The 14974-nt window shown below is 41.1% G+C and overlaps 1 protein-coding gene across 2 annotated transcripts in view; it reads right to left on the bottom strand.

Moving 5' to 3' along the window:
- SUGT1 (SGT1 homolog, MIS12 kinetochore complex assembly cochaperone) overlaps nucleotides 1-9394 on the bottom strand; it is a gene marked incomplete at both ends in the record, with an annotated part of 42792 nt that extends 33398 nt beyond the window's left edge. For both annotated transcript variants that reach the window (XM_080689235.1, XM_080689236.1), the window contains 4 exons: nucleotides 438-507; nucleotides 1641-1731; nucleotides 9214-9271; nucleotides 9357-9394. In XM_080689235.1, the coding sequence (XP_080545361.1) occupies nucleotides 438-507; nucleotides 1641-1731; nucleotides 9214-9271; nucleotides 9357-9394 (257 nt within the window). The remainder of the gene's footprint in view (nucleotides 1-437; nucleotides 508-1640; nucleotides 1732-9213; nucleotides 9272-9356) is intronic.
- Nucleotides 9395-14974: the final 5580 nt, after the last annotated feature.

The raw sequence follows: 14974 nt of genomic DNA, 5'->3' as shown, positions 1-14974 counted from the left end.
AAATAGAGTAAATTCCCAAAAAATGAACAAAAAAGGAATGTGCAATCTCTGTTTCATTTACAACTTAGTTACTTCAATCATTATATGTTAGTCTTTTTTTTTCTTTTTCTTTTTTTTGAAAGAGGGCCTCACTGAGTTGCAGAGGTCCTCACTAAGTAGCTGAGGCTGTCCGAGAACTGCGATCCTCCAGATTCTGCCTCCCGAATGCTGGGATTACAAGCGTGCACCACCATGCCTGGCTTCAATCATATTTTAAAACATAAATTATAGATCTCCTTTCACATACTTTAGTTAGCCTAATAATAGAACTATCAGTTATATTTAAAACTGAGTATCTTATCTATAAAATATATAACACTTTTATATGAAGCTTACAATTAATTCACTCGAAAATAAAACACCTATCTATACCAAGCCAAACGAGACTAGTTACCTACCCTTTTCTAAGTATAGCAGTGGAATTATTTGGATTGAGTTCAAGAGACCTTTTTGTATCAGCAACAGCGTCTGTATATAAAAAGATAAAATTTTTTAGTCAGTTATTTACAGATTTAGCAAATATTAAACATTTGAATCAGTGTTATAAAGTTCTTAAGTGGCTGAAATGGCCAAACAGTTTTAAACTAGGAAAAGCTAATCCTAAAGTATTAATCTTATACCTTCCTTTTGGCCTAATATTTAGCTTCCTTCTTAGAGCTCTTACGTCAATAAATAAAGCTGTGTCACAAAGTTTTCTCATCAAGATTTACATAATTTGACTCAGAATATTGATTTCTTCCTTACCCAGATTTCTAATCAAAATAATTTTTAAAGTTACACAATATAAAAATATGTTCCTTTTGCCAAGCATGAGGCACACGCTTGTAATCCCAGTGCTTGGGAGGCTGAGACAGGAGGATCGCACAGGTTCAAAGCCAACCTCAGCTACTCAGTGAGCCTCTCGGCAACTTAGTGAGACCCCATTTCCAAATAAAATATAAAAATAGATCTAGGAGTATAGCTTGGAGGTAGAAAAGCCCCTGGGTTCCACCCCCAGTATCACACACACACACAAAATGTTGTTTTTATTAAAAATGCAAATAAGAACTTTTATTTAAAAACACTGAAATAACCCCACTAAGATGTATGATTTCAATACACCAATAAAAATATTTAAAATAATAAAAATAAGCCAGGTGTGGTGGCGCACACTTGTAATCCCAGCATTTGGGAAGCAGAGACTGGAGGATCGTAGTTTGTGGACAGCCTCAGCTACTTAGTGAGGCCCTTCAAAACTCAGTGAGACCCCGTTTCAAAATAAAGAATAAAAAATAAAACCGGGGGTGTAGCTCAGAGGTAGAATGCCCCTGGGTTCCATTCCCAGTACTGCAAATAAATAATAAAAAATAAAAACACTAAAATAATAAATGTGATGCCACTTTTTTCAGTAACTAAAAATGAAATGTCTACCCATTGAAAAAGAGGCAGCAATAAATTAAACAGGAGTTACTCAGCATGTTTAACAATGCAGCTAGCTCATCTTGTATAAAAGACCATTTAAAAAATCCTCACATATAACCTCCATTTTGTTTTATTCACTCTATTTTGGGCAAAATTTAGAAGCAACTTATAAAGAGACATAAACTTTTAAGAAAAGTTACCACAGTAATTTCCAAGGAGAATGTGACAATAAGCTCTTTGACAATAATACTGTGCATCATCTGGTTTCTGTTCCAAAGCCTTAGTCAGCTCCTATAAATACAAATATGTTGAATGTCAGTAAATGTTATTAAAAGCAAGTGAATCCTAATTAACATAACTTTTAATCAAATAACCTATTACTATAAGCTGTTTAGAGAAACGGTAACATGGAAACAAGCTTGGAGCTTTTCTTTGTAAAAAGATTAATAGTCCTCTTTCCTCTCTCCATTCTCCATGCCCAAAGAACACAAGCTAATGGAGTATCTTTGTAAAGCACTTAGCAGTTTCTGGCCTACAGTGGGAACGCAATAAATGGTAATTTTTATCACCTCGTTTATTCTGAGGTATCAGTTAAACCTCAGAAACTGATACATTTTGACCAGCACAGAATTCCTCCTAATTTGAAGGTTCAGAGACTACATAGAAAAAAATGCCTAGAAAATAGGGAGCTGTCCAATTTATAAAAACACATAAAAACAAACAAAAAAACACTAGAGGTTAAATCTAGAGCTCAGAGGTTAACAGAATCAATACATACATCATTAAACTTACCAGCCCTCTCCTATTCTGTCAACGGCAGAAAATCCTAATACATTACATCATTCTGTTGAAAATCCAGATAGGCTTTCACAGCTAGCTAGTACCAACTGACCGCTGAGTTAACATTTAGAGATTCAAACTTTTACCACCCTGGGCAGTCAATGTGTAGGTAGTAGCTGGAAGAATAATGATGCAAGAGACCTCACAATTAGTTAAGACCAAGGACAAGTACAAACAAACAATCTGATCCCCTGCCCATCTTTCCCACTAAGAAATCCGGTAGTGTTCTTAAAAGGCAAAAGTATTCCAAGACTCACACGTCACTGATTTTGCTTTACCCTAGTAATTTGATTCTCGTTAGCTATGTATACTGGGGAATCAAAATAGACCTAAACCCAAACCACCTTTTACCACCTAAACTTTTGATCTAATCAGCAATGTTCATCAGGTCTTGTTGTTTTGCCTCTGCACAAAACTTACAATGCCTTTCCAGCTTACTCAGAAAAAAAGCCAAGCTCTTCCAGAAGGCTCTTTGGATGACCCCTGTACCTCTCTGATCTTACCTCTTAATACCCTTTCCCAGCTCTTTCCTTCCAACTGCAATGGCCTCCTTGCAGTTCCTTGACACCTCAGGACTCTGGAACTGCAGCTCCCTCTAACTAGAGTGCTCTTCCCCTGTATGTGCAGAAAATTCATGTCCTCACCTCCCAGTAGTGACAAGATTGTGCCGAAGACAGGATGCAAATCCAAGTCTGACTCCAAAGTAGATGGAAACAAAACAACACTGCCTCCTAGTTATGGTTTTACTCCAAGTTTCTCTCACTCTATAACTTGTCGTAATGCTTTCTAGCACTTTTTAATTTCTAGGTTAAAAAATACCATCTAGCAGACAGCTTTTTATGTATTTATAAACCAAACTTCTAGCCTCTCCTCAGTAATAAAACATGTATTATGGTGAAAACATCACTATACCAGGCATGGTGGCACAAACCTGTAATCCTAGTACCTAGGAGGCTGAGACAGGAGAATCAGATTGGAAGTCAGCCTCCACAATTCTGCAAAGCCCTCAGTAGCTTAATTAGACCATTTTCAAACAAAAATTAAACAAAAAACAACAAAAAACTGGGCTGGGGGCGTAGCACGAAGATAGAATGCCCCTGGGTTCAATTCCCAGTACTGTCCCTTCCCAAAAGGCCATGACAGATTATATGTATATCTGTAGCATCAATTTAAATTGGTGGTGCACAAATGTAATCCCATTACTTAGAAGGATGAGACAAGCCTGGTGTGGTGGCTAGTGTTTGTAATCACAGAACTTGGGAGGCCTAGACAGGAGGATCACACAGGTTCGAAGCCAGCCTCAGCTACTTAGTGAGGCTCTCAGCAACTTAGTGAGACCCTGTTTCTAAATAAAGTATAAAATAGGTCTGGGAGTAATAGCCTGGAGGTAGAAAAGCCCCTTTCTACCCCCAGTACCACACACACACAAAAAGACAAAAAGGCTGAGACAGGACTGCAAGTTCACAGACAGCCTCAGCGACTTAGTGAGGACCTCTGCAACTTACTGAGTCCTTGTTTCAAAATAAAGAATAAAATATAGGGCTGAGGGTGTAGCTAGGAGGTATAATACTCCTTGGTCCCATCCCCAGCAATGCAAAAAAAAAAAAAAAAATTATATATAATAGACATAAACCAAATCTTATGTCTGTGTGGTATTAGGAATTGAACCCACGGTAATTCTACCTCTGAGCTACGCCCTAGCCCTATTTTACTTTTACTTTGAAACAGGGTTTTATTAATTTGCAGAGGGCCTAGATGGGTTATTGAGGCTGTCCCTGAACCGGAAATCCTGTCTCAGACTTCAAAATACTAAGATTATAGGCCAGTACCACCACACCAGCTCATATTCCTTTTTAGGGAGTTTGGTAAAAACTTCTGCATTTTAAACTACCTTTATAAATCACCTTGAAAATCAAAATGAAACTGCTGGTTAAGGAGAACCAGTTATGGTTATTCCTTTACTTAAATAAAAAGCCTGACCTGGTGGCCCACATCTATAATACTTGCCAGTACTTGGGAGGCTGAGACAAGAGAGTCACAGGTTCAAGACCAGCTTCAAAGCAATCTTCTGCAAGATCCTGTTTCAAAATAAAAAGTAAGCCAGGTGTGGTAGTATATACTTGTCATCTCAGTACTTGGTTGAGACAGGAGGTTCACAGGTTCATAGCTGGCCTTCACCTTAGTGAGACCCTGTTTCAAAATAAAGAATAAAACGCCCCGGAGTTCAATTCCTAGCACCACAAAAATAAATAAAATAAAAATGAGAGAGGCTGCTAAAATAAAAGAGAGGCCATAGTTTTAAAAAAAGTCTGATAAAGCTGTTACTAAAAACCATTGAACACAAACTTCAAAGCATGACACACAAACAAGTTATTAATAAAACACAGTTTATTTTGAATAAGCAACATACAGTATAATAAAATCAGAAAAAGGAAATTTAATGATTTGTGGTTTTAACTACATCTGATTTATGACATGGTTTTAAAATTTTGCTGTTTCATTTCTACTTTTATTATTTTACCTTTTGATAACAACTGTTGGCTGCTACAGTACAATGGGACTAAATGGAGATATCTCAAAAAGCAAGGTCTCCTTAAGCCACCAGGCACTGGCCTCAAACCTTAAATTCTTGAAATCTCAGCCTCCCAAATACTGAGATTACAGGAATGTGCCACCATTCTTGCCTATACATTCAGAAGATTATGGTGGGCCCTAGGTATATGCATTTCTAACAAGATGCTGCTACAGCTGCTCTGGAGATCACACATTTGAGAACCACCACTGTTCTATAGCACTAGATTACCTATTTACATATATATGACAGATCACTTGGATTTCTTTGGATCTCATTTTTTTTTTTTTTGGTACGAGGGATTGAATCCAGGGTCATTTTACCTCCACAACTCTAGCCACAGGGTCTAGAAACAGGTCTTCGAAACAGGGTCTCCTTAAATTGCTGAGGCTGGCCTCAAAACCTACAATTCTCCTGTTTTAGCCTCCCAAGTGCTAGAATTACAGGCATGGCTTCAATTTTCTCTTATACAAGATAATAAGGGTAAGAAATATAGGATTACATAAGTTGTAAGGACTTTGCTTTAAGAATTTGCATTTCTAATCATTTCCCTGGTGTTAATAATGCTGGTCCGAGAGCCACAAATTAAGAACTGACATAGTGGCCTCATGCCTTCAATCCTAATACTTGGGAAGGTAAGACAGGATCACAGGTTAAAGGACAACCTCAGCAACTTATCAAGACAATCATCAACTTAGTGAGAACGATTCAAAACAAAAAAATATGGGCTGTGGGTGTAACTTGGAAGTAGAATGCTCCTGGGCCCAATCCACAATTATACACACACAGAAATAACCAAGACACTAAAATTAACCACACACCTGTCCTACTCTATTCTACTTGTAGTATATACAACCAAAGAATGTATTCATCAAAATATGTACGAGTATTCATAGTGACTCTTGTTCACACTAACTAGAAATAATGCAAAGGTTTATTGTTAAATAAGCTATATTTATATTACAAAATAACAAATGCAATGAAAGTGAACTGTCACTTCACACAAAAATGTGAATGTATTCTCAAATGATTAAAACCAAAGGGAAACCAGGTGTAGTGACACACACTTGTAATCCCAGCTAGGACAGAGGCTGAGACAAGAGGATCACAAGTTTAGGGCCAGCCAGGGAACTTAATAGTATAGTCTCAAAAAAAGTGGGAGAGGGGGCTGTGGATATAGCTGAGTGGTAGAGTGCTTGCCTAGTACTACAAAACCCTAAGCTCAATCTCCAGTACAGACTAAAAAAAAAGTAGGTATACTCAAAAAGCACCTACTGTACACTTCTGTTTGTGGGATTAAGATCAAATAAAACTGACAGTGATGATATTCAGAGCAGTAATCAATTTAAGAATTACTCACTGGGAAGTAGTACAAAGGAACCTTGTGGATAGATGTTCTGTATCTTGACTGTGTTGTAAACACATTAAAACCTAGTCAAATTGTGGACTTAAAAGTCATGTTATTGAGCCAGGTGTGGTGGCGCACGCTTGTAACCCCATCATTCGGGAGTATGATAGTTCTTGGACAGCCTCAGCTACTTAAGTGAGGCCCTTTGCATCTCAGTGAGACCCTGTTTCAAAATAAAGAATAAAAAATAGGGCTAGGGGTGTAGCTTGGAGTTAGAATGCCCTGGGGTTCCATCCCCAGTACTGAAAAAAAAAAAAAAGAAAGAAAGAAAAAGTCATGTTACTGAGCCAGGAGTGCTGGTGCACCATTGTATTCCTAGTACTTGCGAGGCTAAGACAGGATTGGAGGTTGGAGGACAGCCTCAGCAATTTAGTGAGGTTATTAGCAACCCAGTGAAACCCTGCTTCCAAATAAGAAATTTAATTGGTCTAGGATATAGAATGCCTCTGTGTTAACTTTCCAGTACTCTACAAAACTCATTAGATTAATATTCGTGTGTGTGTGTGTGTGTGTGTGTGTGTGTGTTACTCAAGGACATTCTGCCACTGCAATACACTCCTAGCTCAATTTTATTTTTTTGAGACAGTCTTCCTAAATAACCACACACAGCCACCATGTCCAGCTTTACATTTTCTTCTTCTTTTTTTTTTTTTTTTTTTTTTTTTGCTGGCCTGGAATCCAGGGGCATTCGACCTGCAAGCTACACCCCCTGCCCTATTTTTTATTCTTTATTTTGAAACAGAGTCTCACTAAATTGCAGAGGGCCTCACTAAGTAGCTGAGGCTGTCTGTGAACCGCGATCCTCTGGTCTCAGCCTCCTGAATGCTGGGATTACAAGAGTGCACCACCAGGCCCGGCTTACATTATTATTCTTTTAAAGCAACTGGCACATAAACTGGAGTGCCAAACAAAGAAACAAACAAATACTGGGCCTAACAAGCCTGTAAGAAATATAGACTCAAGACATTAAAGGCTGTTTAGCTAGGAATGATAAAAAAATAAAAAACTCAGTCCTTTTGAACATTATTCCAATACTAATACCAGAAGCCTTAATCACTTTATTTGAAGATTGGTATGTCTAGCTCATAAAATATACTCAGACCTAGCGTCTGATTTCCTGACCTCACCTCCTACTCGTTTTTTCATTCCACTCTAACTAAATGAGTCTTTTTGCCGCTCTAGTGGAGCTCAACTCACTCTAATCGCAGGATCTTTGCGCTGCATCTTCATCCTGCCTGGAATGTTCTTACCCCAAGTTTCCAAGCTAGCTCCCTCATTATTTCAAGTCTCCACTCCAATCAACACCTCTTCAGAGAGGCTCTAGTATCCTGTGGCAAATTTTAGACGTCATAGCAAGAGCCGAAAGCAGTGGTGCATGCCTATAATCCCAGTACTTGGGAGGCTGGTACTAGAGGATCCTAGATCCAAGACCAACCTCAGCAATGCAGCAAGACTCTCACCAATTAAGAAAGACCCTTCAAAAGCAAAAAGTAAAAAGAGTTGGGGATATAGCTCAGAAGAATGTCCCAGAGTTCAATCTTCACATACACACACAAAAGAAGTTATAGCTAGAGTTTTTACCTCAAGTTGTTAACTTTACAGTAGAACCTAACAATGTAACAGGGTTGCTTATGTTAGATCCTAACAATGAACTGTTTTTTTGTACTTATAAGAAACTCCCTGGATGAGTTTTGAGACCCACAGCAGCATGGCTTTTTCTTATTACTGAGCTGCTTACTCTTTGTGTGTGTGTGTGTGTGTGTGTGTGTGTGTGTGTGTGTGTGTGTGTTACTGAAGATTGAACAGAGGGACATTCTACCTCTACACAACCAGCCCTATTTCTTAAATTTTTATTTTGGAACAGGGTCTTGCTAGTTGATTAGAGCCTCAGTATTTCCAGAGGATGTCCTCAAACCTGCGATTCTCCTATCTCAGCCTCCCAAGTACTAGGACTACAGGCATGTGCCATCATACTTAGTTTCTTTAACTTTTTTTTTTAACTTTATGGTGTGTCTTCCAGTGTACAAAAGCACAAAGTGCTTTCTTAACATATTTATACATATACACATATATAACTTTAAATCATAGTAAGCACCTTCTAACACAGCAGCTTGAAATAACAAATGAGTGAATAACGAACATCTGGAAACATTTAGGGACATACAGGAAAAGGTTTTTGTTCTAGTGAACTGAATGCATACAGATGCTTAACACAGTGCCTAAGGAAGAATTGCAAGAATGACTACCAAATGAAAGTTAGCTAGGCTGTACGGTGCACCCTAGCAATCTTATCTCAGTACTTGGGAGACTGAGACAGGAGGATTGCAGGTTCAAGGACAGCCTCGGCAAGCAGTGAGACTTATCAACCTAAGGAAACCCTGTTTCAAAATATAGATAAACCGGGCGTGGTGGAGCACCCTTTTAAACCCAGCTTTTGGGGAGGCTGAGACAAGAGGATCACGTTTGGAGGACAGCCTCGGCTACCTAATGAGCCCCTTTGCAATTCAGTGAGACCCTATCTCAAAATAAATAAAAAATAGGACTGGGGGTGTAGCTCGGGGATAGAATGTTCCTGAGTTCCTTCCCCAATACCGCAAAAAATAATAATAACGATAAAATGGATCTGGAGGTGTGGCTCAGAGGTAGAATGCTCCTGGCTTCAATTCCCAGTACCAAAAAAAACCTTAGTTTAAAAATCTACACTTTATTTTTTTCATTGAGTCAAAAATGCCACTTTTTAAATTCTTTCACGCCAACTACGCTTCCAAGAAATAAAAGCGAGGTGCAGAGTCTGGGAGGGGCGACAGGGTCGCTGTGAGACAGAGAAAGGAGACCGAAGCCCTCAACATGGGAGCCTGGATACGGAAAAACTATCCTGAGAGGCGGGGTCGGCCAGAATCCCACGCAGTCCGGCCCCCTCAAGAGTGGAGGGGGCAGAAATGGGCTCTCTCACCTCTAACGCCGCCTGGGGGTCCTCGTCGATCTGAGCATCTGAAAAGCTCTGGAAAAACCTGCCGGGAAACAACGAATTGAGCAAGGCTTACTAACCACAGAAACAAGGACGAAGCAAACAGCTCAGGGGAGGGGAGCACGCACCGCTGGGCTGCCGCAGGTCCTGCTGCGGCCGCCGCCATCCCTGCGAGGCCGGAGCCGCCGCCGCCGCCACCCGAGGGGAAACTTCTGGAGAAACCCCGGCCGAGCTTCCGTCGCAGGCGGCCAACGAGCGGGCACGCTGCGTGCGGCGGGGGGAGGGGCGGCGGCGGCGGCGGGCGCGGGGCCGGCTGGGAACGTGGAGGACCGGCTCCGCCGGCCCGGCCTCGGGTCCCGTGACCGCGCCCGGCCCCGCCCCTGCCTCGCAGCCATGGTTACGGAGGCCGCCGAGGCCCACGCCCGCCCGTCCGCTCTCCCCAGCCCCGCCGGCACCGACAGCGCCCTCGCTCTCGTAACGCACTGCCGTCCCCTAGGAACTTGTGGCGATTGGGGAGGGGAGGGCGTATGCATGTCTGTTAATAACACATGCTACACTGAGCTCCATTTTCACGAGCTCCCATTATGGCTACCGCGGCCTGCCAAGCCGTTGGCGGCCCGTGACGTCATCGCGGCTGCGTGATCTGTTCCGAGGGCAGGGTCCCGGATGTCGCGTGGATTCCCGCGATGTTTGCGCCGAGCGCACTGAGGGGCGGGGACCTGCCGGAAGTCGTTTAGCGCTTACCGAAGCTTCAGAGGAAAGGTCTGTTTCCTGGGTAGCCGCGCCCCGTGCTTGTGTTTTGTTCCATTTCCCGTCACTCCACAGTCCAAGTGTTCTCGCTAGTTGTTTTTGCAAAACCTATGATACCCGAAGACACTGACGGGGCGGGGTGGAGAGGGGAAGGAAAAGGAGAGACAGACGGGAGGCTTCAGATTGTCTCAGCGCTGCCTGGGTCCTCCACCCCTGAGGGCAGGGGAGGCGCTGCCATCAGGTGCCACCAGACGGGTAGAATGGGGAGGTGGCGGGAGTGAGGTTTTGTAGACGTAAACAAGTAACAACTTGAGTATTTACTGCATCCAAACCCTAAACTCTGGGTATCAAAGATGTTAATACCCTCAAAGAGTTTAAGACAGTTCCTTTTTAAATGACAGAGTGATAGAAGTCAGTTGATAAGAAGGAAGGGCACTTAGCCCTTAACTTTAGGAATCGTTTCAAGAATGGGATTCCTAAACCGGGCGTGGTGGCGCATGCCTGTAATCCCAGTACTTAGGAGGCTGAAACAGGAGAATGGCAAGTTAGAGGACAGCCTCGGCACTGTAGGAGGACTATCAGCAACATTGCAAGACTGTTTAAAAATAAAATTTAAAAACGGGGCGGCGAGCCGGGCGTGGTGGCGCACGCGTGTAATCCCCACGCTTGGGAGGCGGGGACGGGGGGATCGCGTAGGTTCGAAGCTTAAGAGGCCGTGTTTCCAAATAAAAAATATAAAATAGGTCTGGGAGTGTAGCCCGGAGGTAGAAGGGTTCCATCCCCAGTACCACCAAAACAAAAAACAACGGGGCGGAGACTCTTGTAATCCCAGTACTTGGGAGGCTGAAACAGTGTACAGGAGGATGGCAGGTTTACTTCACTTAGTGAGGCCCTCCGCAACTTAATGAGACCCTGTTTCAAAATAAAGAATAAAAAATAGGGCTGGGGGTGTAGCTCAGAGGTAGTATGCCCCTGGTTTACATCCCCAGGTAACCCAGTACCGCAAAAGGGGTTGTTGGGGCTGGATGTGTCCTTTGGCTGTAGAATGCCCTAGGGTTCATTCCCCAGTACCGAAAGAAAAAAAAAAAAAGTGATACTTGAGCCCAATCTGGGAAGGTGAATGAGGCATGATGGAGAGAGTCAAAAGTTCCGACGGAAAAAATTAAGATGTGTTTGAAAACATACTGAGTGCTAAAATTCATAGACTAAATTCAAGTTAGAGAAACAGCTAATAGAGCTAAATGATAGGTGTGGTAAGCCAAAAAGCCTGGGTGTTATTCTTATGCTGCAGATTCATTATAGGATCTTTAAAGGCAGTAATAAAAATTTGCGCTTTTTAAGTATATTGTCTGTATATTGATGATGTATACTGATGACTAATGAGACAAGATTAATACAGGTTGAAGAAATTAATTTGAATCCACTGACTGCAGAGTAGGGGAAGAGATTATGAATTCAGATACCAAGGTATGACTTATTTTTGTGTATGGTACTGGAGATTGAACCCAGAGGCATCGTGTACTTCTAATCTACATCCCCAGCCCTATTTTTTATTTTGAAACAGGGCCTAAGTAGCTGACAATGGCCATGCCTACAGTCTTTCTGTCTCAGCCTCCCAAGTACTGTGATTACAAGCGTGGACCACCATGCCCGGCACATGACCATTTTTAAAAATGAATTGTTGCTGCGCGTGGTGGCACACACTTGTAATCCCAGCATTCAGGAGGCTGAGACCAGAGGGTTTCAGTTCGCAGACAGCCTCAGCTACTAAGTGAGGCCCTCTGCAACTCAGTGAGACACTGTTTCAAAATAAAGAATAAAATATTGGGCAGGGGTGTAGCTCGGAGGTCGAATGCCTCTGGGTTCCATCCCCAGACCAGCAAAAAAAAAAAAAAAAAAAAAAGAAAGAAAAAAAAGAAAGAAAGAAAAAAAGAAAAAAATGAATTTTTCAATAAAAAATTTTTTTTAAAAAAAGTGAATTGTTAGCCTGGTGTGGTAGTGCACACCTGTAATCCCAGTAGTTGAGAGGCTAAGACAGAAATATCACAGGTTCAAGGCCAGCCTGAGCAATTTAGTAAGAACCTGTTGCAAAATAAAACATAAAATAGGACTGGGGGTATAGCTCAGAGGTAGAACACTCCTGGGTTCAATTCTCTGTACCACAAAAAATAAAAAGAAATCTTAGTTTTCATACTAATATATAGCATTTATATGGTTTAGTCACTTCACAGTCACATTTAAGTTTCTTCTATTTTTTTATTCTCTTAAATATTGTCTTTTAATACAAGTTTAATGTGATCCAACTTTTCTTTTATGATCAATGCTTTTATTATGTCATATATAAGGCTTTCTCTCCAAACTGGGAGAATACTTTCTTCCTGAAAACTGAGTTCAGGAATAAGATTCATTTTCTCCCCTATATAGATTTTTAACTTACCTAGTCCTAATTATTAAAGATATTTTCACCCCACCGGGTGTGGTGGCACATGCTTGTAATCCCAGCATTCGGGAGGCTGAGACCAGAGGATCACGGTTCACGGACAGCCTCAGCTACTTAGTGAGGCCCTGTTTCAAAATAAAAAATTGGGCAGGGGTTGTAGCCTCTCGGTTCCAGCCCCAGACCCGCCAAAAAAAAAAGAGATTTTCATTTCCTACTAAATTCTATGGCAACTTTCATTGTCTTTATAATATTTGGGCCAGCCATGGAATCTGAATTGCAAAACCTGCCAGCACCTTGATATTACAGTCTCCAAAAGAATAAATTTATGCTCACTGTAAACTGCCTAGTCTTAGGGTTTTGGTTTTTTTTGTTTTGTTTTGTTTTGTTTTGTTTTTGCAGGTCTGGGGATAGAACCCTATCGCATTCGACCTCCGGAGCTATACCTCCTGCCCTATTTTTTATTTATTTATTTATTTATTTATTTATTTATTTATTTATTTTTGTGGGTCTGGGATTGGAACCCAGGGGCATTTGACCTCTGAGCTACACCCCCTGCCCTATTTTTTATTCTTTATTTTGAAACCGGGTCTCACTGAGTTGCAGAGGGCCTCACTAAGTAGCTGAGGCTGTCCTCGAACCGTGATCCTCCAGGTCTCAGCCTCCCGAATGCTGGAATTACAAGCGTGCGCCACCACGCCCGGCTCCTATTTTTTATTCTTTATTTTGAAACAGGGTTTCACTAAGTTGCGGAGGGCCTAAGTAGCTGAGGCTGTCCGCGAAATGCAATCCTCCAGTCTCAGCCTCCAGAATGCTGGAATTAGAAGTGTGCACAACCACACCCAGCTTAGTCTTAGGTATTTTGTTATAGCAACACAAATGAACCAAGACAATGTGTATTCACTGATATTTGTGCAGTAAAAAACTACAGTACTAATAACCTAGTTAGAAAGGTTTTATTGACCTTGACTATAGTATACTAATATAATACATGCTTTATGTAGCTTTTAGAATAATACTAAATTATAATAAAATGAGAAAGTTAGTTACTATTCGGTATAGGGGTATTGAATTATAGGTTCCTTATATTTTTTGTGTTGAAGTTTTGCAATTAAATGACCAAGTTTATAACTAGAAAACCTGTCATTGTAAGTATGTTTAATTTTAATGCTGAGAATATTTGTTATTTTCTGGTTTTGGAGCTTGGTTGCTGTGGTTTGAATGTCCTCTCTGAAACATGTTGAAATATAAAGTGTTAGTAGTTGGGACCTATAAAAGTTTATTAATGGATAATAGTTTATTGCCATTATCTTGGGAGTGAATTTGTTATAAAAGTAGCCCCATGTTGGCACACACTTGTGATCCCAGTACTTGGGAGGCTGGGAAAGGAAAGGAGAATTGCAGGTTCCGGGCCAGCCTCTGATACTTACTTAGGCCCTCTGCAACTTAGTGAAACCTTGTTTCTTTTCTTTTTTTTTTTTTCTTGGTGGTACTGGGGTTCCTGGAAGCCCTTCTACCTCTGGGCTACACTCCCAGACCTATTTTTTACATTTTTTTTTTATTTGGAAACAGGGTCTCCTAAGCCAGCGCGCGGCTGGCTTCGAACCTGCGCGATCCTCCTGTCTCTGCCTCCCAAGCGCGGGGATTACAAGCATGCACCACCACGCCCGGCGTGAAACCTTGTTTCTGAATTAAAAATGAATAGTTCTAGGCATGTAGCTCAGAGATGGAAGTCCCCTGAGTTCTATCCCCAATACCACAAAAGTATAAATAAATAAATAAATAAATAAATAAATAAATAAATAAATAAATAAATAAATAAATGTATGTATGTATGTATGTATGTATGTATGTATGTAAACTGGTGTAGCAGCACACACTTGTAATCCCAGTACTTTGGAGGCTGAGACAGGAAGATCGCAGGTTCGAAGCCAGCCTGAGTTACTTAGTAAGGCTCTCAAGCAACTGAGTGAGATTCTATTTCCAAATAAAATATAAAATAGGTCTGGGGGTGTAGCTCAGAGGTAGAATGCCCTGGGTTCCATCCCCAGTACTGCAAAAGGAAGGAAGGAAGGAAGGAAGGCCGGCCGACCCCTCTTTCTCTGTCTTCTGCCATTGAATGACACAGTAAAAAGGCTTGGGAAATGCCAATACTTTGATACTGAACTTCCACGCCTCCAGAACTGTGAGGAATAAATTTCTTTATAAAGTTACCTAATAGGAATTATCCTGTTATAACAGCAGAAAATAGACTGAGCTATTGGTAACCCATTGTGTATTGTTTAGAACTGCCATATGATAAAAGGAAAAGTGAAAGGATGACATCCTGCAATTCTGACTAATGGAGTTTGTTATATAAACATTTAGTAACACTGTAAATATTAGCAACAGTCTCTGTATATTTGGCCTATAAGAAACATTTGCCTGTGGTAGTGCTTGCCTGTAATCCCAGTATTTGGGAGGATCACAGGCTTTAAGGCCAACCTTAGCAATTTAGCAAGACCCTAGTCAAAATTAAATAAAAATTAAAAACAGGGGCTGGGTGTATCGTTCAGAGGT

Source organism: Muscardinus avellanarius (assembly GCF_963383645.1).
Source record: "Muscardinus avellanarius genome assembly, chromosome: 2".
Taxonomy (NCBI): Eukaryota; Metazoa; Chordata; class Mammalia; order Rodentia; family Gliridae; genus Muscardinus; species Muscardinus avellanarius.
Note: the sequence above shows the minus strand (reverse complement) of the source record. Positions and strands in the feature narration are given on the sequence as shown.